Below are 27,769 nucleotides of genomic sequence, written 5' to 3' on the forward strand. Positions count from 1 at the left end.
AGTAGCAAGACAGGGAAGCCAAGATCTGGGACAGAGCAGGAGAAGCAGTGAATTTCGACATTCATTTATATTTCTGACATGTTTGCTGTGAACTGGGTTGGGCTCCTGACTCCTAGCAGTTTAGAAACAAGGAGAATCACTTTGATTTGTTTTGTTTTCATCTGTCCTCCTTTTGGAGGAACCCCTCCCTTGAAGTGACCTAAATCCCTGCTCTCTACCAGACCAGAGCAGACAGAGTAGATAAATAGACTGAGAGAGGCTTGTCTCACTGTGTGGCCAAGGAAACCTTATTGTCAGCTATCAGAAAGGATCTTTTACATCAGCGTTGTTCCCTGTTTCTCCCCTGACTGTTTGATGGGAACGCCCCAAGTGATTGGCTTGGAAATTGTTGCACTTCTGTTTCAGATCCCCCTCCCTCCTCATTAGCAGCCTTGAAGGCCAGGTCAAAAGGTTCAGCAAAAAAAGGGTATCATAAAACCAAGAGCCTACAAAACTCTCTGTGTGGGAAGAGAATCGGAGTCACTGAAGGAAGATAAGATGCTGATGGATAGGTGCAAGCTCTGATAATTTTTGTAAGAGAGAATTCTCCAGAGCTCTGTTTCCTTAAGCCCTGCCTGTTTAATAGACTAACAATGCCTCCTTAAAAACGTGGATGGTAAGGCTTGATAATGCAACCAGTAAACAAACTGCAGAAGCCATTTGCCTGCCACGACTCTGCCTATTGGAATATCTCACTCCTTTTCACACATCTGTGCAGAGGTTAATCCAAATCTCAGCCCATTATCCTAACACCTCTTTTAAGGGCAGGTTTACTTATACTCTTATGATATATACCACAATAGGATTATTTATACCATCAGAAATGACTCATCCTTAGTTTCTGGTTGAAGCTTCACAGTTGACAGTTGAAGGTGAGCAAGGGAGTGTGCAGATGAAAAGTGCTTAGGGATCTGTTACCTGTACTTGTTTGTTCTTTAAACCAATTGCAGAAACGAGGGCTACACTAGATTTTAATAAACCTATTCAAATTGGCATTTAGCCATCAGCAATTTTATTTGGAGAAGAAACCTCCCAGGGAATTGGATTAATTTATCTGTTGTTTGCCAAGCATAGATCATATTCTCCTCTTCATAGCCATATTGTTGCAGTATCTTCCTTCCCTTGTCGCTTACTCAGATTGGCAGCGTGTCCATTTCCTTTGTGAAGAGGAGAGGCTTGTAGTCAAAAATATATTTAATCTGAAAGCAGATATTAGACAAGACTTGTAACTTGCATGCTGGTTGACTTCTTCCTTGACTTGCAGGGCACTTTGAAAAACCTGCTTCTCTTTGGTAGAGAGGTATTACAAAACAAAAAGGGAGCAAACAATACTGAGAGGTTAACAGCCAATACCAAGGCTCTCTTTGTGGGAGGGGAGGTGTAAATAATCTCTGTCAGATTGCCCTGAAGAGCTATTGTCTCTCAAAATGTTATCTGGTTGGCATTTGGGCAGTACTCTGTAGCCTGGTCAAGGCTCTGCTGGCTGCCTCCAACAGGGCAAAGTGAAAATTGTATGCAAAATACCCTTCTTAAATATATATATATTTTTTGTCTTGAGACTGCAGGTCATGATGTCACATAAAGTAGTTTAATCTGGAGCAGTGCCTTTTACTTTCTGGGTGGTCAAAACTAAGAATAAAGTCTGATAGCTGCATGTATCTGCTCTGTCCTTGATGTGTCCAGCAGCTAGACTGACTGGGTAGCTGTTTATGCCAGTTCCAGTGCACAGTGATTCGCTCTGTACATGAAAATCAGCAAGACAGCTTTTCCATTGAAAAGCAAAATATTTATGTATCCTGATATGGGCTGTTTACCTTCTTCTATTTGCTGACTAGTGTTTTCTCCATCATCTAGGTGGTCAGAGACAGCCTCCTTATGGGACGTCCTGGGTTCCTGTGGCATTGGGCATTCTCACAGCTCTGGTCACAGCTGTTGCCTTGGCTCTTATTCTCCTTCGAAAAAGAAGAAAGGAAACTCGATTTGGGTAAGGGAGTTTCTCCTAGTGCTGCTTAAGAGACATCTTCACTTTTTCCCCCAGTGTGGTTTTCTGACTGATTATTTTACAAAAAAATGTTGTGGTTTAAGTACAATCACCCAAACTGTCTGTCACACCCTTCAGAAGGGAATGGCCTGTGTCATCATGGCTCCACGTGTCTTTTCTGCTTTCTAGCCATGCCTTTGGTAGTGTGGTTGGCAGAGGGGATCCAGCTGTCCATTTCAGAGCTGCCAGGTCTTTCAACAGGGAGGGCCCAGAGCTCATTGAAGCAACATGTAAGTCCAGTTACCTCAGTGATTCTACTTGAGAAACTGTGTTCATGCATGTGCTGTTCTGTCTGTTTTCCCCGAAACTGATGGTTTTGGATCAAGAATATGGGAAATAATTTCCAATGAGATTTAGGTAATCTGTGGATGATGACAAAAGCGAAAGGCAAGAGTTGCTGTTACCATCTTAGTACATAACAACATTTACCTACTAATTACAGTTACAGTCATCCTATATTTTAGTGCAAAGCATAAATTCACCACTTCCCTGCCCCCATTTCACAGTTTTGACTGTACTGTGTAATAGTCAGATGAGCGAGGCTTAACAATGTTAACAGTGTGCTCTAAGTTCAGTTTGCTGCAGGAGTGAACATTCAGACAGGTACTGTAAGAACTGTAGTGTACCTAAAATAGTGTGAAGGCCAGTCAGACTTCTGAAAGCTGGTGCAGTTCCATTAGCTTAAATGAGTCCATATGAGCCAGTGTCCATCGGGTGTCCCTTCTCTTTGCATTCTGTCTTCTCAGTTATTCACAGTAGTTCTGTACTCCAGTTGTTCTTGGTGTGATTAAGGGCTGTGCTATCACAGCCTCCCTCTTTCAGTGCTTTTGGTAATGAAAAAGATGTTTTCTTGTGGCTAAAAGTTACTGGTCTTGTCTGTGGTGAGACTGGGAGATGTGAGAAGGAGCTCTTTCAGATTTTCCATCTTGCATTATGGAAATCAGATTGGAGATGGAATTAGAACAGGTCACTCTTGGTGTTGTGACAGAACATTTAAGTATCCCTGATTTTACTCTTGTTTGGTTTTTTTTGTTTGTTTGTTTTTTGTTTTTTTGTTTGTTTGTTTTTCCAGTGGAGAGTGTAGGGATCAGTGATGAGCTGAAGACAAAACTGAAAGATGTCCTTATCCAGGAGCAGCAGTTCACCTTGGGACGAATGTTAGGCAAAGGTAAGAACCAAAAGTTGGACAAAGACTTTACTTTAGAAGTCTGCTTGAGTTACCTTTACTGCTGAGTAGGGAGAAGCAATTATAAGTAGCTTGTTTTCTGTCCTTCTGTTTGTAGATTGCATTTAAATGGCTTTCCTCTAGGGTAAGACATTTCAAAGGTTTAGCATAACTAAGGGGATATTGGCTAAGCCAGTGTGGCTCTACAGTCATGAACTGCAGCGTATGTTCAGCTTTCCTGAACTGTTGATTCACTGGGGTATGATTTTTTTTCAGAGGTTTAAACAAAGGAGTATTCACTTAAACTTCCCCTGCTCAGTCTACTTAAAAGTGGTGCTATAGAATTCTTTCTGTTTACACATTCAAATATGCTGCAACAATACAGAGGCGGATGATCTACTACAGACACTCCAATGCCTCAAAACACACGCTGATTCAATTTCAGATATTTCCAGCATGTCAAGTGGTTTGGCTCCAGATATTAGTTTGAGCTCTTAAAGAGGCATATCTGGAACAGGTACTGAATTTTGCTGGCATTTGTCCATATTCAGGACCTTTGGAGTTCTTCTTACTTTTTACCTACCATTTCTCTCAACTTTACAGGGCATGAGGAATGGGCCAAATAAAGTTGGGATGCTTCTCACCTAACTTTAGCTAAAAAATTGGCCCAGAAACTCTGCAAATGAGGGTTTTGAATTCAGATTTCCCAAATTGCAGACTAGTGTCCTAGCCGTTGAATCAGACTTTCCTTCTTTTCAAGTGAAAGTGTGTAACAATAAAGCAAGTAACTAAGAGGATCATGAGTCAGGAGTTACACACAAAAGAGAGCTGAAGTGTTTGGCTTCCTTTTTCTTAACGAGACTAGTTTTATTGCATTCTCTTGACCCTGTCCCACTGGGAGCTATATTCTGCTGCAATCCTTCCAGAACAAATGTGTTTCTGAAGGCTCTTTCAGATCAGGAAGATGACCTTCTTGACGAAGGCCAGAGGGCTGAACAGTGCTAAGTAATTCAACAGTGTCAGCTTTTGTCCAGTTTCTGGGATCCTTCAAACACTGCTGGGCTGTCCCCTCGACAAGTAACAGTGGAAATTGGCTGCTGTGGGGTCCTTGGTGGAAGGATGCTAGCTGACAGGATCTGTTCTACGTTGTCAGCCCCACTCACCCAACCTCTGTTCAGTTCAACATACAGGTTAGAAGAGGACATGGCTCTGTTATCTTGGGTTCTGCTGACTTTGCAGCTGAGAAAAGCTCCACAACGCAGAAGCAATACAAAATTGCTCAGATCCTTCCCTTTTCTCTTCTTCTTTGGTCTGATATCCACTGCATATGGTTATTGTGAAATAAGCACGTGCCACACAGCAGTGAAAGACACTGTGAAAAGCCAGTGGAAAGATAATGTTTTGGGCTATGCATCTTGAGTACCACATTTTGCTTCCTCTTCTTCGGTAATAGAGACTTTCATAGAAACAGATTTTGCATAGGGTAATCAGTTACAAAATTAGGGAGAGCAAATCTAGAGCCAGAACTAATGCAAAGAGTCTGTTATGCTGTGGGTGTAAAGCCACTTCAGGCTAAAATAATTTGAAGAAGATTTGACTCTTTGCATTTCCTCTCATTTCCCTTAGAGAAAGCACAAGGGTAAACTCTTCCTTACATGAATTGACGTGTCTCACACACAGAAGAAGGTGTTGTATATTTTGTCTAGCCATCAATGGTTCATGCAAGTTGTTTCCTGAATTTTGAGAGATAAGGCCTGATTGTGTCTCAAGTGATTGAGTGCTGGCACCATTACTGGGTTGTCAGCTCTGACAGCTGTCACCTCTAAGAACGGTCAGCACTGGGAGCCTCCTCATCCAGCCCATCCACTTACTGCTCCCGCTCACAGCCCCTTCTCTGACCAGAATTTCACTTGGCTGCGTTCCTCATGATGTGATTTCCCCAGAAATGTCTGCCGGAGGTCCCAGCCCATACTGTGACTGCACTGTCCGCTTAGCAGATGATTGCTTGCTTTCCCTCTTGTTTTCCTTTCTGGACTGCTGGCACAGTGGCCTCTGTCTGCTGATTGTGCTACCTCTCCTAGGCACAAGTATGCTAAAAACTGCTGACTCGAGTTGCAGAATGAAAAATAAAGCTGGTAGCTGTGTTTCTTTTGCTTACTCAGCTTCTCTGTCAGCAACCCCCAGTGTGACCCTGCTGTGAATTGTACTTTCCTCACTAAAAGCTGTTCCCTCAGTGCCTGCTCTGGTCATTTCACAGGAGAGTTTGGGTCAGTTCGAGAGGCACTACTGAAGCTAGATGATGGCTCTTTCCAGAAAGTGGCAGTTAAGATGCTGAAAGGTAAGTGGGAGTGCGGCTACCTGAAGTACTTAAGAGAGAAGAGAGCTTGGAAAGATTAAATGCTGTCTGTCCTATTCTCCATCAGACATATACTGACATTCTTCCTTAGTCCTCTCTGAGCTTCCCACTCAGCCTTTCTACCACTGTTCTCTCCCTCTCCTTTTATTTAAGTCCTTTTGCAGTGGAAGCTCTTCAGGGAAGGACCTATACTACCTCAGCTGGTTGTACAGCATCTAGCACGTGGTGATTGCAACCAAAAGCATGTCATAGCTTCAGTTAGCTGCAGTTTTTGTGTGCAGAGGATGTTGTTCAGTTGCTTGATTCAACACCACCACTACATCACCTGGCATAGGCAGCTCAGGCAGGTCTGCTTTGTGCTAATGATGTAGTCAGCAGTAGGTGGCAAAACAGTATAACTCCCTTCCGATTAGTCACTGGAGGAGTGTACAGAGCAAGGGCAGCTAACATTCATCAGGTGGAGATGTGCGACATGAGAAGCAATTAATAGGTATAAGTGAAAGCAAGTTTGTGCATATATATGTATACGTGTGTTAACCTACGTTATTTTAGCCCTGTTGCCTGTAAGGCAGAAATTAACTGTGACTGACTGAAAGCAGAGTCACACTTCCATGCCTTTGAAGCTAAAATTGGCTGCCAGAGTGCCAGTTTGTGCTTAGTATGCTGGTACCACAGTAGTGTAAGTTAAAACATTTTCTCCAGTCTCAACAGTCATTCTAATCAGATTGCAGGGAGTTTAGTGGATATTCAAACTCTCTGCCTTCAAGCATCTGACTTGGGAAATCTGTTACCCTCTAGAGGGACCTTCCTCTCTCCTCTGGCTGTAGAAAGGAAATCATGTACTTCTATCTTCTGAATCATATTAAATGACTTCCCTAAAGCAAAGAATGTGAATATTCCCTTACAGGTCTGAGTCTGGTTTCGTAGCAGAACTAGGGGACTCCCACTAAATTCAGCAGCACCAGTGGGGGAAGTGGTCTGCTGGGCTAATTCTTGATTATATCATTATACTTCTGTAAATCTGGAGTAATAGTGACAAATTGTTTTCTCCAAATTTATATTGTTGTGTGTCACTAATAAATTTGGTCCAAGGTCTCCAGTACTGTGGTTATATAAGAAGTCTGAGCCCTAGCAAGACTCAGCTGTGCTAAGAGATGGAGAAGTATGGATCGCTGGTGCTGTCCTCATTGGAGATGAATTGAGCTCTGCAACCCCTGCTGGGGTCTCCAGCCATCTCCTCAGTCTTAGCATTTTCTTTAATTCTGTGTGCCATCTCCTCTCCCTGAGACTGTAGTTTAGGTCCTTTTAGCTAATTTATTCTTATGTCTTTAATGCACAGTGATTTCTATGGCTTCCAAGGAAAGTTGTTGCTGAGAAAAGAGCTGCTAATTGGCAGGTCTTTCCTCTGCCAAGAAGCAATTTACCAGATGTCTCTGATGCATGCTTACTGCCGACCGTCCCAGATGAAAGTGTCAGGCTCTGCCTTGTTGTAAACTGGCTCATCTAGCTGTAGGTCTGGGAGGATGTGCAAAACCTTCACAAAGAGCAAGCTTCTGAGGATCATTATCTGTAATGTCCTTCGGAGCCATTCACCGAAGGACCAAGGAGGAAAACTTACAGTGACCTTTTCTTCCAGCGGACATCTTCACCTCCACTGACATCGAGGAGTTCCTGCGGGAGGCTGCGTGTATGAAGGAGTTTGACCACCCACATGTCACTAAGCTGATTGGTAAGCCAGCGGTGCTGCTCACTCCTGCACCATCCCCCCCCAGCCTCACATGCCCACCAGCGCTGCTCTCTGAAAGCAGCATTGGTGCAGGCACCTCTGTGCTGTAGGGAGCAGCACCTGCACTTTCCAGGCCTTAGAGGGGTTTGGAGTGGGTGTAAGTGCTGAAAACAAATACGTGCAGCTCTCATACACTTGCAATGAACATCTGTTATTTAAACTAATTATCTGGTTGTTGCAATCCCTACAGGAGCATACAAAGGAGTTTAGATCCTACCTGCCAAAAAAAGCACATTTTTTTTCAGCAGTTTCAAAAGAGAAGGCCACGGTAACCTCTAAGATTCCCTTTGGGCCTGCTGTTTGCTAAAACCCCTTTGCTGTGTGTGTATTCACTAGGAGTCAGTCTACGAAGCCGTCCCAAGGGCCGTCTCCCAATTCCCATGGTGATCCTGCCCTTCATGAAGCATGGAGACCTTCATGCTTTTCTGCTGATGTCAAGGATCGGGGAAAACCCTTTTGTAAGTCTTTCTTATTGTAAAATTCCTTTAGGGAGGGCATGGATTTTCAGAGAACGTGCTCAGATCAGTTTGGGTTCAGTCTCGCAGAGGCATTGGCAGATGATCAGATTTTGACAGCAGAGGAAGCTCTGATTGGGATCATATGTTGAAGCATTTAATCCCATGCACAGTGAGAACCAACTCCTACTTTGCCTATAATCTCCTGTCCCTTGTCAGTAAGCTAGTAGAAAATGTTGCAATCTTGCCATACGGGGTTGAAAGATGAAATAACTCAGTTATTTCTTTCAGAACTTGCCTGTTCAGACACTCCTCAAGTTCATGATTGACATTGCCAGTGGGATGGAGTACTTGAGCTCAAAAAATTTCATACACAGAGACCTTGCAGCTCGGAACTGCATGTAAGTGAACCACGGACCATGAACTTAGAGAAAAAAGAAAGACCAGAGTGGATGAGAGAGGGATGAGAAACCTTTCACACAACAGAAGTGGGGAGGGATCTTCCCGGGGGATGCTGGCCCTTGCATCTAAGTGACAACAGGCACGGGAGAGTCTTGTCCATGAGTGTACATGTATGTGGTAGTGGTGGTACTGTGGGGGTTGGCAACTGTTAGTCTTCAGCTGAGCTTCAAACTGACCATATTTAGGAGAAACTATTCCATCACTGGTTTGGGCATACGTATATTTTCAGAGGGTTGATTACAACGCTGTGTGTCAGCGTGGGCTATTTGTTCCACTTCATAATGTAACAAACAGAAGAGAAAGGGTTTGTCTGGGTCAGAAAGAAAGCAGCTTTAAATATAGTCTGAAATCTGTATTCCTTGTATCTCTTTTGAAGACTTGATTATCACAGTATAAGAAATGTAGAATTTCCTGGAAAGCAGGTGAAGAATGGCTAATGTGGAGAATGCCTTTAAAAATAATTGCATGGTGAACACTCTGCGTGATCCCACATTGCTGTTATCCCCAAACTGCCTTGCCTTCTTTGAAATGAAGAAAAAGTCCCTTTCTGTTCTTCGCTCTCTGCTTCTTCCCTGGGAATGGAAAGGAACAACCCATTCTGGCAGGCAGAACTCTGCCTCTGAACAAAATGACAACAGCCAGTGAAATCCGCAGTAAGACACAGATTTCCAAAGGCATCTGAATGTCCAGATGTACAGACAGGAGGCTGATAGTCATAATGAAGAATGATGAATTAGCCTGCATTGACACTGCTGAGAAACTCCTACTGTTTTCCTATTTTATAATATTTCTAAAAAAACAGTCTTCTTTTGGAGGAAGCTGAGTGCCTGTGTCATCACATCTTCCTTTATGCAGCCTGGAGGCATGATGTCTTTATGAGCTTTACTCGTCCTACCTACTGAAGTGTCTAGGTTTAAGTGTGTGACAGAGCAATTCAGACCGTTAACTTGGCCTGAAGAGAATGGCTTGCAGCAGGCAGCTGTAATATGCATCTAGGCAACTACCTTGTGTTTTTTGATTGCTTATACAGGGCATGGGCCTTAGTGATAGCAGTGAGCAGTGCGGGTAAACACTGTTGATCTTTGAACCTCTATCAAGTAGCTGAGTTCACTTTGGATGACAGTGCAGGCCGTCTGAGCACAGCCATTCATTTATTTCCTTATTCCTAATTAGCTCTCTGTTAGTCTCAAAGAAGTGATTTGAGACCACTGAATTATTTCACATCAGTTGTCAAGTAGATTAAGTCATTATCCTTCCAGGTAATACTTGATGACTAAATACCTCACTTCCCTGCCCAAGTAGTCCTGGGCGTACCTCTTTTTTTTGCCTGAGGTGGCCAATGAATGCTTTTCTTAGTCATTAAAACTTTCCCATAGGCTGGATGAGAACATGAATGTGAGTGTTGCAGACTTCGGGCTTTCTAAGAAAATCTACAGTGGAGACTACTACCGTCAGGGCTGTGCCTCCAAGCTGCCAGTGAAGTGGCTTGCTCTGGAAAGCCTGGCGGATAATCTGTACACAACACACAGCGATGTGGTGAGTTTTGCTCTGGTGCATTTGGGGACCGCTTGTATTTCTGCAGAAGTGGAGGAATCCTTCTGTAATCGTGGAGGGTGGGGAAAGGCCCTGGTGGTGGGAAAGGGAGTTGGCCTGGTAGTTTGTGTTTGAGGGACAGTGTCACCTCTGCCTTGAGTGCCCTCAGAACCCAAGATGTAAAATATGGGTGATTTATGGCAGAAGTGATGAACCCTTTTCTCATTTTCCTCTTGTCCTTTGATCCTTCATTTTTCACTTCTTACCCCTGTCCTCTCCTTTACTTGTCTCCCGATCCTTTTCATTTTTCACTCTTTGGACACTCTTTTACTCTTTTTCCTTGTTCTTCTGTGTTACAATCTGAAGGTGATCTAAATCTCAATTGCACACACTCGTGTACATATGCAGCAATGGCACTCCATTGTACAGAAGGCATCGGTGGAACTATGGAATGAACACATCGGTGCTCAGACACTCCTCCCCAGAACTTCTCCCATTTGTCTGAGATTTTTGCTTCCCTTCTCCTTGGCATGGGATAGTTTTTGGTGGGAGGTTTTTTTTTTTTTTTTCTGTTATTATTTGTTTGGGGATGGAGAGCAGGGTAGGGTGGTTGTTATTTTTTTTCTGCTCTGATACTTTATCCACTCCTCCTTGCTGCCTTCTGATCTGGTTTCACATTAGTTTTCTCCTTCAAACCCGTGGACTTGCCTTCCAATTTACCCATATGTCTCTGAAGGGACACCAAGAGTGCCTTGTAGCTTGGCTACTGTGCTCCCTGGTGATCACTATAACCACTGCAGGCAGTGTTCAGCGATTGCTGATCACAGTTCAGCCAGTTTACAACAGACACTGGGCAGGGTTTTGCTTATGAAGATTTTCTTTTTTCCACCTAACAAACCTTGCAGTTTTGATTTAAAGTTAGAAGTATGACAGTACAGAGTACAGCACAAATCAGTGTGAGCCGAAAGCAGTTTGTTCATTGCCCTGTTTAGTAGCTAAACTCTTTCATTTGTGCCTGTACATTTCCAGTAATAGAGAATCTGGCTCCGTGAATTAAACAATGATGACCTCCAAACCAAACTCTATGTAGCTGGGGACCACAAAGCTGATGCTACATCTCAGGAACCGGGAGTAGGAGGTGCTTGGGAGAAGTTTGTTGGTGGGAGACAGCAATAGCTCCAAGAGCCTTCTGCTCCACTGCAGAGTGGGACTGGCCAAGAGACGACATGTTGGCATCAGCGGCATCTGATTTTATTTTGTTTTCTAGCTAGAGTTGGGCCAACATCACTGTTGCTCACATGACGTGACCCCAACAAGCAGGGAACTCTGTTCATCAGTTCTCTGTGCTGTTCCCTTTCAGTGGGCGTTTGGGGTGACCATGTGGGAGATTGTGACCCGAGGGCAAACCCCTTATGCTGGCATTGAGAATGCAGAAATCTACAACTACCTCATCAGTGGGAACAGGCTGAAGCAGCCACCGGAGTGCCTGGAAGATGTGTGAGTACTTCCTCTCCCTGCAGACACATGGTTCCTTGAGAAGTCTGGCTTACAGGAAGGATTCAGGGGCAGCTGGCTGACCCTTCAACCTGAATCCATCCACTTTCCATCACACAAATGCATTCACTATAAAGTCTCTGGGTTAGCTATCAAATTCTCTCTGCTGGCAGAACTCCCTGGAACCTGTGGTAGCTCCGCAAGCAGTGAGCTTGGCTCAAGAGTTTGAACAGTGTCAATGCTGGAAGCTCTTGGCTGTGTGGAAACTATAACTGTGTCTCCAGAAGCTCACTGCTCCCTGTCTTCTCAGGCCAGCATCTAAGAAAAGAGATGAGTTTCACGGTACAGCCTGAAGCACGATTATAAGGAAACTAGATTGCAGAGGCTGTGTGAGCCTTTCTAACCTAGGTCCAGTTATCAAAATCGTATCTAATATTCACTTAGAAATAGCAGGATAACAGAGAGATAGGAGACAGTTATATATATAATGTTCTGTAGATCAACATCCCACCTTAAATTGCAGGTGGAAACAAAACCAGAACAGTCTTGTGGATATTGGTTTCAGGCATTTCCAGACTTAAAGGAAGCACTCAGGTAGTTTGCTGGTGTGTTGCAGCCCATGCTCCTGCCTTATTTCTGTGGCATACCTACAAACACTGGCTTTGGTGGTCTTTTAAAACTGTACTACAAGAAGTCCCCTTTCTTCCCCCTTCCTTCCTGCTGTGATGGTGGAATATATTTCATGTGCCATCCTTTTCCCCAGCTTTTTTTTTTGCTTTTTTTTTTTTCGGTGTAAGAGGATAATCTGTATCTTGTTTCTGAAGCTGTGCACTTTTGCCTTCTCAGCAATTCATTTTGACTGTTCCCAAGCTTAAATGAAAACATAGTTATGCCACTTCTTAAATTCATTGTATGTCTGCCTCTTGACTGCTGTGAGTAGCTTTGGTTCCCAGTTGTGGAACTTTTAAGATGCTATAAGGGCCAAAAATAGAGAAGAGATGCAATGAGCTGCTAGACACTGAAGAAGAATGCATAAAAAAAACAACCCAAAAATATACAACCTCATTTTGAGAGACCATTGAGCTTCTTTTGAGACCCACGGGGATATGCTCAAAGCACTTCCCTACATGCTCACCCTCAGCTTGTGCACTATCCCTGGGCTTGTGCTGGTGGCCGCTGCAGTGGCAAGGTCCTGGTGGGCTGTTGGGCTGATCCAGTACAGCTGGTAGCTCTTGCCCTTTCTTTCAAATGAATTTCTGCTGTTCACAGGGCAAGGTAAAAGAATGTATTTAATTTGTTGCAAGGAGTTTCTATTTTATATGGAGCATTTATAGTTATTTCAACCACTTGCAAGGGGTGCGATTCAGGATTGAGATAACAGAGGCATTGAAGCTTTCTATAAAACCAGTGTGAAATCCAAGAGGCTCATAAAGCTGATAGAGAGCAAGGGAGGTAAAAGCAAAGTAAAGACCATCGTGAAATGCTTCATTTCCCAGTGAGGGCCGTCTTCAGATTTTTTCCACTTACAAGTTTAACTGAGGTCGTTTGTCTGCGGTGTTTTCCAGTGCCAGCACTGTGCTTTGTCCCTGCTCCCCACAGAACTGGTGACAATGAAGGAGCAGGAGCGCAGCTGTGGCTTTGGTGGGTGGTGTGCAGGAAGGAGAACGATGGCTCTGGCCATTCTCCAGCCATGCTGGAGGCATCACCCCACGTTCCCGTGTGGACACTGGTGCCAATGACATCTCCTTGCATCAGCCCTTGGGCAACCAGCACTCTCAGCTAGTGTTTGACCACAGGATAAACACTGCCTGCATGGCAGGATGGGGCCTGTCGCCAGTAACAGCAGTAGGCAGGCCTTGAAGTTCAGGGTTTTTTTTTTTGGTACTCTCTAATTATTTTGATTAAAGCGCTTTTAAAAATAGGGAGAAACAAGGATTGTAAATCCATAAAACCTGCCCATGTGCCGTCAGCTACGCAGGGCCAAAACCAATGCATTTTGGAAAAGTTTCTGTGTTTGTTAATTGTGACTGCAAAAATAAATGCCTCTCTAAATGTTTGCAGTACCCCAGGGACATACCCAATCTCATTAATAAAAATTAAACTTCTGTGCAAATTTTATGCAAATAATCACACACCAAAGCTAGAATTCTTGCCATCCTCTGTTTTCTCTGCTGAGTGAAGCCAGTGTCCTGGTGGAGGTCAGAGCCTACTCACCCATGTCCTGCGTTAGGGGTTTTGGAGGCCTTAAGGTAGCAGTTCTTTTCCAAGGCACCCTTGAAGTGGTGAAGAACTGCACAAGCTCCAGCATTACAGAGGTGGGATGGAGCCTTCCGACAGCTCATGAAGAGCTGGCTCTGCTCACCTCTGCAAGGGTCCCCTCATTTGATGCCTGTGCTGCGCTGCACAGAGTTGCTGCTGGGATGTGCAGGGCTGGCTGCGTGGTGTCTCAGTGCTCTTCTTCTGTGTTGCAGCTACGATCTCATGTGCAGATGTTGGCATCCTGAGCCCAAGCTACGCCCAAGCTTTGGAGTGCTCCGGTCCCAGCTGGAAATGATTCGGGGGAGGATGTCCACACTCTCCTTAAGCCAAGACCCTCTCTATGTCAACATTGGGAAGGACAAAGAGTCATCTGTCAGTGACCCTGCCGTGCACACCTCTTTTGGAAACACGGACGGTGATGAGACCATTGCTGGGGCAGCAGCTGCTGCCATCACGAGTGACTATCGCTACATCATGAGCCCCTTGTGCCTTGGAGATGATGTCGAGGGTGAAAGGCATCCAGAAGGGCAGGAAGGGGAGAACAAAAGCCTTCTGTATGAGCTGGAGACAGAAGGAGAGAAAAGTTGTTAGTCTGTACATAGCAGTGACACTCTGCTTCCCTGGGACGGGATGTGTGCAGCCACAGTGCCGTGTCGCCTGAGTCTTCGATGCCGGATCTGGAGTGGCTTTAAACAGCACAGGCTGGAGCTCTTGGGCAGCTTTGGCAGCTTTCATTTCTGTATGGGCTGCAGTTGCGGACAGCTTGGATGGACCGCAGCCCTGACATGCCCTTGGATTTGGGGAGGGAGGCGGTAGGGTGGCAGGCTGTTCACATCCCGCAGAAAGAAGGTCAAAGCCAAGGTGGGCAGTCAGAGCCTCTGCTCTGGTCTTTCTCACTGGCAGCTGGAGCAGAGCTGAACGCACCTTCTGTTCGGTCAGTGCTCGCTCTCGTGTAGATGTTGTCTTTGATCTTGGCTGCGTGACTTCGGGACTGGTACCTCTGAAAACACTAGTGGGTATTTACACCGTCATCAGGACACCGGGGGAAGTTCCTCTTGTGTTCACTCAGCAGTGCTGCCTAGACGTCTTGCCTACCTCAGTGGTTCTCAAACTACGATCTGCAGATCTGCATTCACCCGACATTGAACATCTGGCACATTTCATGCAGTAATGCTCGCTGCTCCCTCTACCCAGGGCTCTTTTAAGGTACTCAGACTTGCAGTGAGCAATGAAATTAGGAAAAAAAAAAGAAAATGGAGCATCCCTCTCTGCCCCACATGCCTCTTTTATGTGTTTTTCTTTCTGTTTGGTGCCGGTTTAGCCCTGACCAACCTTGCAGTTGGCCTTCAAATGGGAAGGGAGGGAGAGCAGCTGGCATGGGTGAGGGCAGAATCTAACTTCAAAGGAATTGAGAGGAAACTGTGTAGAGAGGACTTGCTGGCAGTGTGGGGAAGCAGTGCTAATTAATGCAAAATGCTGCCCTCCAGGAGAGGAAGGAGACTGCTTAGATAGAGAATGGCGGACACGCATCACTTTCAGCAGGAGCAGGATTCAGCATTTGCTTGAAAGTAGGATTCCTTTAATCTTTCTCTTTTTAACCATCCTCTGACTTTTTCAAACAATCCAGTGCTGTAGCTGCTGTGGTGAAGGTCTGAAGTCAGTTTGGGGGAGGTATGTGTGAGATGGGGGGAAGGGACCAACCGGGAAATCTCTTTCTAAAGAGAGAATCCTTATCACGAAAAAGCTTGAGAACCACTGGCCGTCTTATTTAGGAGGTCTTCTGGCACACTGTAAAAGCCACATCAGATCATAGACCCGTATCACCGCAGCCTTCCACGCAGGGCAAAATTGATGGTTTTGCTCTTTGGGTTTTGTTTTCCAATCAGCATGTCTGACTCACTGTAACTGCAAGCGCTTTTGTGGTTTTTAATAATTTAATATTTTAATGTAAAATCAGCATTTGTTTTGTGCAGTGTTTCCCAGCAAGGAAGTGCAGCTACATCTTACTCTAGTTATCCTAAATATTTGCTAGATCTTCATTTGTTTTATTTTCAGCGTGCTGAAAACTCAGCAGTACCACAGGACTTAGGATTCCACACTGCTTTTCCTCAGACACAAATACCACCAACGTCGTCGCTTGCCAGGTTGGCGAAGGTGGAACCAATGAGCCAAGTTAGACTGCAGGCTCAGTATCAGGACACCCTACCATTCGATGCCCCGTTCTTGGCTGTTGCCGGGTGAGGGGCTCACTGCAAAATTTGGGTCCAGTTTCATCCCTTGCTGAGAGCACCTTCCTGCGGAAGGGAAAGTTCAGCCTGGGGCTTGGGCATGGGTCCTTTCTGTAAGATTTCCTACTACCCAACGCTGCCCTACAGCTGGAAGCCCAGTATGGTTTCTTGGTCACAAACTGCAAAACATTACACCCCAGGCAGTACGGGTTTTTTTCCATCATTTAGCTGGATCGCTGTCAATGCAGGTGAGAAAATAACAGCTAACGAAGGTTAGCAGAAACGTGTGCGGTGCACACATTGGCAGTGAGGGCAGAAGGCTGTGCTCCCTGTAACTGCCTGGGAAGCGCAGATGTACATAGAGACTCTAACTTTGGGAAGCATGTCATAGTTTTTATGCATTTTTTTAAATAATAAAACATGTACTGTGTCTGAGTCCCAGCCTGTTATCTGCGGCAGAGTTTGTGAAGATGCTCTGAACGGATCTTCCTTGCTGGGTGGGCACATTGGTAACATGGGCGCGTCTCCCACAGAGCCTCAGCCCCAGCCGAAAGCCTTCAGCGACCTCCTTGGAGGCAGGGAGCACGCTGCAGTGCCGCATCCCACCTCGGTGCCTGCAGCCTCTGCACCCAATCCTTCTCCCTGCCCCCCACTGACAGCACTCCCTGAGGAGGACAGCCTTGGAGGCGGTGGTTGGAACTCTGCTGCTGAGTCAAATGTTCCTGGTGCAACATAGAGGAGCCCTTGGGTTTTCAGCTCGCCGGCAAGAAGAGACGCACATCACACGTTTATTATTCATCAGCCGGCAGCACAGTGCACGGCCTCTGCCTGTACACTCACACCAGGACGATGAGCGATAGCGAGCAGTGGGAGGGAGCGCTCACCCCCATCTGCCATGCAGGGAGAACAACTTCCGAAGCACGGAGCGGCTGACTTGGTTAGCATTGTGAGGTTCCGGTGCTCAGTGCCATCCTTTGGATCTGCTTCAAAGGATGATTGAATCCTTTTGCGCACAGCCTGGTCGGATCAGGTACACAGGCAGCAGCAGAGGGAGGGAGAGTCACTGTGGGAAGAGGAGGGAGGAAATAGTAAGATGGCACTGGAGGATGCGGCGCTGCTCTGTGCCAGGAGTTCTGATGCAGGCAGTGTCGTGCCATACCGGTTTCTTAAAAAGCCCAGCATTTCCTCCGTGATCACCTCCTTTTTGGCTGTATTAATGCACAAAGAGAGATGCATGACTGCCCTCGTGCCTGCACCCCCTTCTTGGCCTGTGTGGGGAAGGGGGCCTTGCAGGCTTTACTCAGTTAAAACACTCACTGGAGTCAAGTACAGTGAATTTTGAGTAAGAGATTGTGCCTTGCAGAACAGAGAAAATACACACTGGCATGTGTATTTGTTCCCAATTTACACTGCATTTTGCTGCCAGTATTCATTCTCTAATGCTTAGCTGCCAGCTTTTGCCAATTCCCACTTTTTTTCAAGCAGAAATTTCTATAGAGGTTACTTTGGAGCTGAGGAAGCCCAGCTCTCAGTTTGCTTGGAATTTCGGGTACTCCCAGGTGCAGCCAGGAGCTGGACTCAGTCATCCTTACAGGTCCCTCCCGGCCCAGGATACAAAAGCTGTGAGGGACAGCAGGTGCAGGCGGCAATCAGGAAGCCTTGTTACCATGGGAAACCGAGTGGAAATCGATCACTTGGTCCAGGAACACCGACAGACGTGGGCTTCGGTCGCGTGGGCTCCGTCACAGATGAGGAACTCGGCGTCAGTGTGAATCAGATGCCAGTCACTGTCCTGAAGTCTTGTGGCAAAGCCAGGACAACTGACTGCCCTGGGGGCTCTCCGGCTTCAGGCATGCCAAACCAATGTGTTCCTACATGAGGGCAGGCTGGGGAAATGTAAAATCTTTTGGCTGTGCTGACAACAGAGCTGAAACAAGGGGCTGGGTAGTGCCAGCTCCTTGGCTGAGACCGTCCAGATCCAGTTTCCTCCAGTTTCTTTTCGGGGCTAAAATCGAGCTGGAAGATACATCTGACCCGGGGCAGTGGGTTGCACTTGTTGATTTAAGCTTTGATGTGTTCAGTAGGGATTTAATGGGACTAGATGAGCTTCCAGAAAGTCTTTATAGGAGCTGCGTTTTGGCAGCATGCTGTGTGAGGGGATGGGACTTTGTGGAGAGGAAGGAGGGTTTGCATGCAGACGCGATGTGGTTGTGAATGTAAGATACTGCACGACCTGCTGGAGAACACACGTCAGTGAAGGTGACAAAGAGTGGGAGCAGAGAGAAACTGCGGAGCAGGTGAGAGCAGCGCTCTGCCCACGGCCATTAGCACGGCAAATTGGGGAGCTCACTGCTCTCCCAGCTAATCCGTATGACAATGATCCTGGCTGCTACCCTGTCGTTACCCGAGCTGCGTGGGAGTGCACTGCCGGCAGCTGGTGTGTGCTGCTGCTGCAGCCGCTGCTGCCTGTGTGCTGCCAGCCTGGAGCAGGGGGCCCCGGTCACTTGCTGCTGCCTCTGCTTCTTTCCCTTTAATAAACTGCACCGAAACAAGCTATAAAACCCACGAAGGCTCAAATTGCTAAACAAAGTATGCCAGCATGCCGCCATCAACATCGGGCCTAATTAATACATTTCCCAGGGTTATCTGTCTGCCTTATTCCTCCTCTTGCACGAAGGTACCTAAGGAGAAGTGGGAGGGTTTTGCAGGCATGCGGGCTGAGCTGTAACAGCCCTTCGGTGCCCGTCACCCTGGACCAGGGCTCCACAGGTAATGGAAGATGCAGACCTGGGGGCCACTACAAAAGGGACGGGGCAGGATGTGATGCGGTTGCCGAGCTGCCGATACCAACAGTGTCAAATCCCGGCATCCCGGCTCAGAGCAGCATTTACACTGACCGGAGCAGCTGGGGCAGCTTAAGACCATCCCTTTGTATTTGCTTACTCCCCCCTGCTGCAGTTTGGGATCCCGGGGCTGCGGATGGTGAGGCGAAAGACGGCAGAGGCTGCACGCAAGAGGCTGAAGCGCGGGCACGCGTCTGCACTGGCGCTGCTGCGGGGGTGGAAATCTCAGGCAGAGCTAGCAGCCGGTAACTGCTCACCCCCTGATTGACGCCAGCCCGTCTGCCGATGCTCACAGCTGCGCCAGTGCCACCTCATCGAGGCTGCTGCACCGGGCGGTACGTGGGGCAGCGACCCGCCTCACTGCTCGAAAGGGTGTCTGCATTTTCTGCTTATAAGTGGAGTCCAGCGGGCAAACCGCCTGCATTGCTCAGGGTCGCTGCCCTGTCAAAGGGCCAGCTTTTTCTGCAGGCATAATCAGGCAAAAATTCAAACGAGAAGAGCCGGACCTATTTATAGCAGAAAATAGCCTAGCTTGATTTTCTCCATTTTCTCTCTTAATACACTCAGGGAAACGTTCCCAGCCTGATGAGTCCCATATAACTGCAGGGCTGCAGCACCGGGACTGCAAACAACGGCTGGCCCACGGGAGCTTTATCAGGGGATTTAGCTCTTGCATTTGGCAGTCACTGTGTCAGCAGAGCACAGCTCACCCACCGCAGGCCGGTTCCCTGCTGTGACGCAGCGCGTAGCCTGCAGCCTGCGAGCCCACCTGGCCTTGCCCCTGGAGGAAGACGGCTTCCTGGGCTGGCTGGGATCCTTTTCCCTGCTGGTGCTTGTGTTGGAGTGCTGCTGAGCACCACTGAGCCTCTGTGCCAGTCCCTCAGCAGGGGCGATGAGCAGCTCCCTGCGGATGCCCATGGGATGATGCCTGACCGAAGTTGGCAAGAGCTCAAAATCATGTTTTACAGCTTCCCTGTTTCTAGACAAATTCTTACTGGCATCAGAAATCTGTAACTGTAGAAAATCTGTGCTTGCCTTTGTTCCAGGAAGGCTCCGAAATTTCGTTAGAAAGAAACAGTGGATTTCTTTTTTAAGTAAAGGTCTTACAAGTGGTGCAGACAATAGGCTGTCACTCAGAATGAACTCTGAAAATTACAAGGTGTCCTTAGCTCACCGTTAGCAAAATGTGGGTAAAATCCTAAAGACGACAAGGTTTCATCCTCATGCACAGCAGGGCAAGGTACGGCCCGGCTCCTCCCGGGTGTTCTGCTCCTGGAGCTGCTAACACAGCTGGAAGGACAGTGCTGCCTTGTTTTTACCACATACTCATAGAATCATACAATGGCCTGGGTTGAAAAGGACCATAATGATCATGTAGTTTCAACCCCCTTGCTACGTGGGTCGCCAACCACTAGACAAAGCGCGACAGCGTGGATGAACCCACAGAAAACATCAGTTTTCTTCCCAACCCAACTTCTGTTTGCAGGGAGGATGCTGTGAACTTCTGCTCAGTTAGATCGGTTTTGCAACTCTATAGGAAGCAACCAAAATGAGAATGTGACCCCAAAGACGTCATTTTGCTTTGCGCAGACGTTTGGAGTGCAAAATCTGAAGAGATTTCTGGGTGTGCAGTTGGGGGTTGCCCTGCGAGGCCCACAGCATGAGACAGGGAGAGCAGCAGAGTTGCCTCTGGCACCCAGCCCCTTGGTAGCCACTCTGAGTGCATCTTGGTGAAATGCAAGCAGAGGCTTTGAGCGAGTGCCTCAGGGCTGGGGTGGGGGCAGAGCGCTGGCCCGAGCCCCGCCTGCTGCCTGCCTCCGCCTTCCCGTGCTGGCAGGTGGGGAAGCTGCAGGGCACGGATGTAGTTTGTCTTTTAGCACCATTTAGATCCTTAACGTCGATTAGAGATTCTTTAAGTGAGGATGCAGCTGCATGAGAACTACAGAGTTCACATATCTGAGGAATCGTCAGCATTTCCAGTTTGAAAGGAAATAATTGTGGGAAGCAGCCAGCTGCCGGGGTGCGTGCAGAGCGGCAGCCAGGAGCACTCCAACAAGTTGCCTCTGCAGCAGCAGCAGCTACTTTGGTGCAGGGGCTTATGGATGCAGGGAAAGTGCTTTGTTGCCAGCGCTTTCAGCCAGCTCTGCGTGCAGCTCCCGTCTCTTCGGTCTGTCAGGCAGCAGCAGCACACAGACCCAGCTCGGATCCCCCACGTGTCCACTCTGTGCACACATGCATTTGGGACCTGCAACCACCTGCATGTGGGGAGACAAGCACCAGTCAAGGGGGATGAGCTAGGGCAGGGACCCTCGGAAAATCAGGAAACGTCCTCACGAGTGTATTTCAGAAAATGTTTGTGTTCCCACCCCCCATTTATTAAAAGGTCTTACATTTATTCTGTCGCGATAACAAACTGCCCTCAGGGAGCTGCTTTGCAAGCACCCCCCCCCCCCCCCCCCCCCCTTTGCAGTCTGGGCAGTGGGAGGAAGGTTTAACCCCTTACTCTCACAGCCACTCATGAGCCCAACAAAAGGACAACACCAGCTCCTGGGAGTGTGTTTTGTTGGCTTTTTTTTTTACCGCATTTGGGCAGGGAAGGATTAGTTAGGCTGCGGAAAATGTACTGGAAATACAGTGGGCTTGGCAAGACGTGTTGCAGCTGGGGAGGCCTATGCTGCAGTGGTTAATGCAGACGGGGTGCTGGCTGATGCCCGTGGGTGTGGCCCCGGGGGAGATCCCAGCCCCTGTCCCCGGAGAACCAGCCCCAGCAGAGGGCCAGCTGGAGAAGGCTCACTGCGGACACATTCCCAGGTTCTGCCCCAAATAAGCACCACCGTGCCAGGATCAAAGTGTGTGGAGATGCTGCAGCCAGCAGCTCGACTCGTGTGGGCTTCACGTGGAACCGTGGCGCCCAGCCAGAAAGCCATGGGGGGAGGCTGCAGGGGGAGGGGGCTCCACCGGGCAGCTGGGGGGCTTTCCTAGCTCTCTGAAGCCCAGCAGGTAGGGACAAGCTTTCCTCGTCGCCCGCTGTTTAACCTTGTGGGAATACTTAAGAAAAACTGGGCAGCACATAACTGCCAACCTTATCTTTTCAGAGCCAGCGGTGGACCCTTGGCTTTGGAAATAAAGCTTTATTCCTCACAGCACATCACAGCGTGCAGCTCTGGTGAGGGGTATGTTCTGAGATTCTACGATACATTAGCAACACGCAGGCTGACACGGAGGTGATGCCTGCCACAGGCACGGCCAATAAAAGTAACTTCGCCCAGCAGAAGTAACACTGGGCACTGTGGGAAAGCAGCCACCACAGACGCGCCTTTAGATAAGGAAGCCTTTGTTTGGGATGCATCACCAGCACAGTGAAGCCAGGAAGTGCCACCTTCACAATTATCTCAGCCATCTTAATCTGGCTCCCGTGTGCGTAAGGCTGATTTCATTAAGCATTCACACATGATATTCTCCGTGTGCTCCTGACTCACTCGGTGCACAGGAAGCCGCATCCTTCACGCTGACATTTTGTAGACTTTAAACGCTCAATTCAAGCACTTTAACAGCATAATCGAAGCGTAAGGGCGGCGGCTGCTGTTCAATGCGGTTATTGGCGCTGCAACGTAACTGTTTTTACACCACGACCGCTTTCCGAAGGCACGCGCCCGATCTCCCTGCGCTCCGAGTGACTGCCGTCCCTTCAGGCTGGGCGAGCAAGGGGAGGGACGAGGAGAGCCCTGAGGGAATCATTCGGCCGCCATTTTATACACTCGATCCTCCGGCACTTTGACGGACCGCCGCGGCCGCGGGGGGGGGCGCGCGGGCACGCGGGGCAGCGCTTGCCCCCCCGCGCGTCCGAGCCCCCCCCCGCGCCTGCGCGGCCGGCCCCTCGCGCGCCGCCCGCCAACGGCTCCCCACGCGGGAGCAGCGTGTTTCCCTCGCGCGAGGGCGGGGGAAGGGCGGGAAGGGCGTGTCCCGGCGGAGGGCAAAGCGGAAGCGCGTCGGCGGGCGGCGCCGACCAATCGGCGGCGCGCTGCCGGCGGGCGTCGCGAAGCTGCTTTGCCGCGGTCGCCGCCGGCCGCGCTCTCCCCCCGCCCGGAGGACGGCAGCGCCGCGCCGAGCCGCCGCCCGCCTGGCGGGGGCGGCCCCACCGCCGGGGAGCGGGGAGGAAAGCGAGAGGAAGGAAAAACGGGAGCGGCCCACGTGATGGGCCGCCGCGGCCAATGAAGACGGCGGGAGGGTGCGCGTGGCAGGCGAAGGCCTCAGGAGCTGCGAGCGGGGTGCGTGGGCCGGGCAGGCGGTCGGCGCCCCGCGCCACCTGGAAGCGGCGGCTGGAGGCAGGTAGGAGCCGGCCGCCCGCGGGGCGCTGCCCGGGCGCGACCCCCCCTCCGTCCCTCTCCCAGTTTTGAAGTTTTATTCGAGGAGGTGGCGTGAGGTGTGCGCGTCACGTGAGCGCGGCCGCCCAATCACACGTGCGCGCTCGCTCCCCTTCGGCTGTGAGGGCCGCGTTTGAGGCGAAGGGGCCGCGGGGCGGCAGCGGAGGGGAGCGGCGGCGCTCGGGCCGCTCTCCGGCCCTCCCCTTCCGCGCCGTTCCCTGCGGGGTCGCGGCCGGAGCCGACGGACGGTGGGGGTGGGGAGGGGCGACGGCGGCCGCCGGTCACGTGACGAGGGGAGGGCGGGTCGTAAGCCCCGAGCGGCACCGCGGCTCCGCGTCCGGAAAGGGTCGGCGGAGGCCCGGCCCCGAGCAGCCGCCGCCTCCCGGGGCTATCGCGCTCCCAAGGACCGTCCCTCGGCGGGGGCGTGGCCCGCGCTACCCGTCACCCGGGGCCGGGCCGCGGGCCGCGCCTGCCATCTGCCGACCGCGCGCCGCTGAGGATCGCCGAGGAGAGGAGGGGTTGTGGCGGCCGTAGGGCTTCGCGGCCGCTCCCGCCGCCCCTTGGCGGCGTAACGGCCGCGCGGAGCGGTCGGCGGCGCGCGTGCGCCCGGGCACGTCGCGTGCGGCGGCCGTTGGTGCCGGGCGGGGCAGCGCTCCACCCCCCGCTCCCCGTCCCGCTCTACTTCCGGCCTTCCCCGGGGCCGCCGAGTAAACAAACACCGCGCTTTCCCCTAAGGGCGGTGCGGCGCGGCGCAGGGGGCGGGTTCTGTGGTTCTCGGTGGATAGCGGCGTTGTTGATAGGAAGTTTAAAAGCGAGTTGAAAAACGATAGTGTGAGCTCGGCTCGTAGGTGTGAGGATTAGCGGGTGTTTCTTCAGCCTGCCGAACGGAGAGGCTTCCAGTAATGTAGTCTGAGCTTTTCGCCTCGTTTCTGAAGATTTCAAAGCTGGTGCACTCTGGCTGTCCCGCTGTCAGCACACAGCATCGTGCGTTGCCCTCAGCCCTGCGTGGCACTGTGACCCGGAGCCCTGAAGAACAAAGGTTGTGACCCAAATTGCTGTTACACAAATAGTGGTGGTTGTGCAGCTGTACTGATTTACTGACTGTTGCAGCGCAGTGCTTATTGCTGGTATGGTGTGTTCCGCCTGACCGCAGCGTATGTCAGTAAGTCAGAAATGCAGATAGGTTTAAAGAAAAACCTGGAACCCATTACTGCCACTTGGTACTTCAATGGGTGCTATTCTCATATATCGTAACTTTGAAGGGGAACAGGATTTCCGTGGCACTTACAGTTTGATGGATGAGAGCCGTGGATGACTGTAGCAACACTTGAATGAGAAGGATGGTCCTGAAAGTTAGGTCTTTTCCTGACTTCCTTTGCCATATTTTTTCTACAATGCTGAGAAATCCTCAACTGAAGGTTTATGTTTGTGACAAACGTTCTTCATGATGTGTCCATAAAGGGACTGAAGGCCATCAAAATGGAGTTGTGCATGTTAATTAGGGCCATTGTTGCATGGGAGAAAGGTTGTTTTCTTCTTTGAATTTCAGTAGTTGAAGTAACGGTATATGGAAAAGAATAAAGCAATCATTGAATGTATGAGTAGTTGGCGTATCAATGACTTCTTGATAGAGTATGGAAAGTAATGAAAGTGCATTATTTTAAATAATGAAATAATAACATGCCATAAATACCTGTGCAGGTAGAGCACCGTAGTGACTTACAGTGAACACTGACTTTTCTCCTAGTCCTCTCACCAGTGTCATACTCCATATAAATGGGTTGTGTATTTCCATTCTGTTGCCTTCAGTATTTGGGAACATGTCTTTATATACCAGAAAGTTATAATTCTTTACGAGAGAAGGAATGAATATTGTGCACTTTGCATTGTATCATTAATGCTGTTAAAGCACTGAGTTTATGGAGGACAGAAAGTTGTGATGTGCATGGCAGAGTACTGCTGGAGGAGAGTTGGAGTGGGTATTTCCATCCTTCCCAAAATGTTTACCTGCAGAATAGAAACCAGGCTTTCTGCAGGGACACAGCTGATGGTTTATGAAGCACCTTCTGAACTGTAGAATGGCTTGTGTTGGAAGGGACATCAAGGATCATCAAGTTCCAACCCCACTGCTGCAGGCAGGGTTGCCAGCTGCTGGCTCAAGTACTACTAGATCAGATCACTCAGGGCCCCATGCAGCCTGGCCTTGAAAACCTCCAGGGTCAGGGCATCCTCCACCACTCTGGTCAGCCTGTTCCACCACTTCACCATTCTCTCAGTAAAAAGCTTCCTCCTGACAACTAATGTAAATCTCCCTTCCTTTAGTTTACAGCTATTCCCCCTTGTCCTGTCACTATCTACCCATGTAAAAAGCTGATTTCTCTCATGTTTATAAGCTCCCTTTAAATACTGTAAGGCCACAGGGAGGTCTCCCCCACAGCCTTTTCCAGACTGAACAAGCTCAGTTCCTTCAGCCTGTCTTCACAGGAGAGGTGCTCCGACCCTCTGATCATCTTTGTGGCCTTCCTCTGGACCCTATTCAAAAGCTCCACATCTTTCTTCAGTTTGAGGGCCCCGGACCTGGATGCAGTACTCCAGCTGATGCTTCATAAAGGCAGAATAGAGGGGGACAGTCACCTCCCCGGCCCTTCTGGCCACCCCTCTTCTGGTGGAGCCTGGGACACCACTGACCTTCCAATCTGCAGGTGCACACTGCTGGCTTATGTTGAGTTTTTCATCAGCCAGGACCCTTAAGTCCTTATCAGCAGTGCTACTCTCAAGGTGTTGTTCTCCCAGTTTTTATGCACATCTGAGATTACCTTGACCCAAGTGCAAAATGTTGCTCTTTGCTATGCTGAATCTCACTATGTTCATAAGGGTCTACCTTTCAAGTTTATTGAGGTCCCTCGGGGTGGCATCCCTTCCTTCTGCTGTATCGATCACACTGCTCAGCGTGGTCTCATCAGCAAACTTGTGGAGTGTGCACTCAATCCCATCACCTGTATCACTGATCGAGTTGTTAAAGAGTACTGGACACAGAGCCACTGACTGCAACCCTCTGGCTGTGACCTTCCAACCAACTCCTTATCCACTCAATTGTCCACCCTTCAAATCCGTATCTCTCCAATTTAGAGATAAGAATGTGGTGGAGGACTGTGTCAGAGGCCTTGCAGAAATCTGAGTAGGTGACATCAGTTGCCAACTGAGCAACCGCCCTGGAATCTTCAGGGCTCTGAATATTAAGAAGTGCATTTGGTTTTAGCATGAAGTAACGTTCTGACCTGAAGTCTGATGTCTTAAAAGCTGTCATACATATTTGCTCTGGGAGTAGTGAGTTCTATGTGGTGTGTTTTCATCATGACAACCTGACTGTGGAGCAGCAGACTTCTTGCTCTTTTTTCTTTTTATTTATTTTTCAGTGCTCTGTAACACTTTCTCAATGGTTGCTTTTTTAAATCACATGCTTAAGCTAAATTCTACCATCATACCTGTAACCTTCTTGACATTAAATTATCTCACTATAGCTAAGGGAACATTTTATGCTACTTCTTTTATAAATAAGATGGTGTAAAATACTGGGATTTGTTGCCTAAGCATGGGGGTCCAAAGCCATTGTAGGTACTGCAATGCGTGTACAGCAAGCATTCGGCTCTGGCGTACCCAAACCCTTCTGGAGAAGCAGTTAGAGGCCAGTAGGACACGTAATGGTATGGAAAGTGGAACTGGATATCTTGGTGTAGGCAGTTAAATCCACCTGGAGTTTGAGAATTAACAGACTTTCTTGTGGTGTGATACGGTGTTAATCATTCTCCCAAGGGGCAGAACATTAGCTAAAGAAAGTGGGTTTTTTTTTATTTTAACCCTTCTAGCATACATATTGCACAACACTTCTTATTACTTACAGCATGACTAGACATCCAGGTCTTTATAAAGCTTTTTTATGGCCATACCTTGGGACTTCATACAATTGTCAGCGCTGCCTGGTCTTAGTGCTAACAAACTTGTGGGCTAGGACTGCTGATTTCCTTCCACTGTGAGCGTGTTACACTGTCGCATTTGGTTTGGGTGGCTGTTGTTTTAGCCAGTTTCAGCTGCCGTTACTTCTAGCTAGTGAATTTGAGAGCTGAAAGCCTCCTTCATGCTTGAGTAATGCTCCAGCAGCAGTGCCTTTCATGTACTGTATATGAAAGTATACCATAGGACAAAAGTCTCACACTGCATCTCTGGTTGTGATCTTTATATTCAAACTTGAAGAGGTAATTGCTGACAAAAGACAAATGCAGTCAACACCTCTTTTATACATTATGCAGGTTTGCAACTGTTACACATTCTGCTTAGGATTGGTCGATCTCCCAGATAGGAATCCGTAGCAAAGCGTGGACCCTCTGGCTGGTGGTCCGTTACAGAGCCCTTTTATGAGATAGCTTATGTGTAGGAGTGGCTGAAAAGCTCAGGTTTTCACTACAGCTCTGCTGGCAGTCTCTGTGGACTGCTGGTCGGTGCAAGTTCTGTATCGTTGTTACTGTAACATGTAGCATTAGAGTTGGTACTTTGTGCTGGCAGGCATTACTGAAAGGATAAGTACAGTTTACTTGATACTGTTGGGAAATACAGTTGTGAAGACTGTAATTCATGCTTTTGAGGTACTGCAAAACAGGAAACGAGTCTGAAAGAGGCATATGTGGATGAGGGTGCTACTTGGTAGTGAACTTCAGAGTTTCAAATGTGACCTTACCACTGACCAGTT

At 48.6% G+C, this 27,769-nt stretch overlaps 2 protein-coding genes across 16 annotated transcripts in view; both read left to right on the top strand.

Annotated features, from left to right (window-relative positions):
* AXL (AXL receptor tyrosine kinase) overlaps nt 1-16,253 on the top strand; it is a 39,275-nt gene extending 23,022 nt beyond the window's left edge. For all 3 annotated transcript variants that reach the window (XM_025150548.3, XM_025150549.3, NM_204627.3), the window contains exons 10-19: nt 1,894-2,023; nt 2,210-2,310; nt 3,153-3,248; nt 5,503-5,583; nt 7,238-7,330; nt 7,724-7,845; nt 8,134-8,243; nt 9,681-9,840; nt 11,198-11,334; nt 13,803-16,253. In XM_025150548.3, coding sequence (XP_025006316.1) covers nt 1,894-2,023; nt 2,210-2,310; nt 3,153-3,248; nt 5,503-5,583; nt 7,238-7,330; nt 7,724-7,845; nt 8,134-8,243; nt 9,681-9,840; nt 11,198-11,334; nt 13,803-14,181 — 1,409 coding nt within the window. In that variant the 3' untranslated portion in view covers nt 14,182-16,253. The remainder of the gene's footprint in view (nt 1-1,893; nt 2,024-2,209; nt 2,311-3,152; nt 3,249-5,502; nt 5,584-7,237; nt 7,331-7,723; nt 7,846-8,133; nt 8,244-9,680; nt 9,841-11,197; nt 11,335-13,802) is intronic.
* A 6,444-nt stretch (nt 16,254-22,697) lies between these two features.
* Nucleotides 22,698-27,769, top strand: part of MGA (MAX dimerization protein MGA) — a 62,570-nt gene continuing 57,498 nt past the window's right edge. For all 13 annotated transcript variants that reach the window (XM_025150862.3, XM_025150857.3, XM_025150861.3 and 10 more), the window contains exon 1: nt 22,698-22,990. The gene's annotated coding sequence lies outside the window, so the exon portion shown is untranslated. The remainder of the gene's footprint in view (nt 22,991-27,769) is intronic.

Source organism: Gallus gallus, chromosome 5 (assembly GCF_016699485.2).
Source record: "Gallus gallus isolate bGalGal1 chromosome 5, bGalGal1.mat.broiler.GRCg7b, whole genome shotgun sequence".
Lineage (NCBI taxonomy): Eukaryota > Metazoa > Chordata > Aves > Galliformes > Phasianidae > Gallus > Gallus gallus.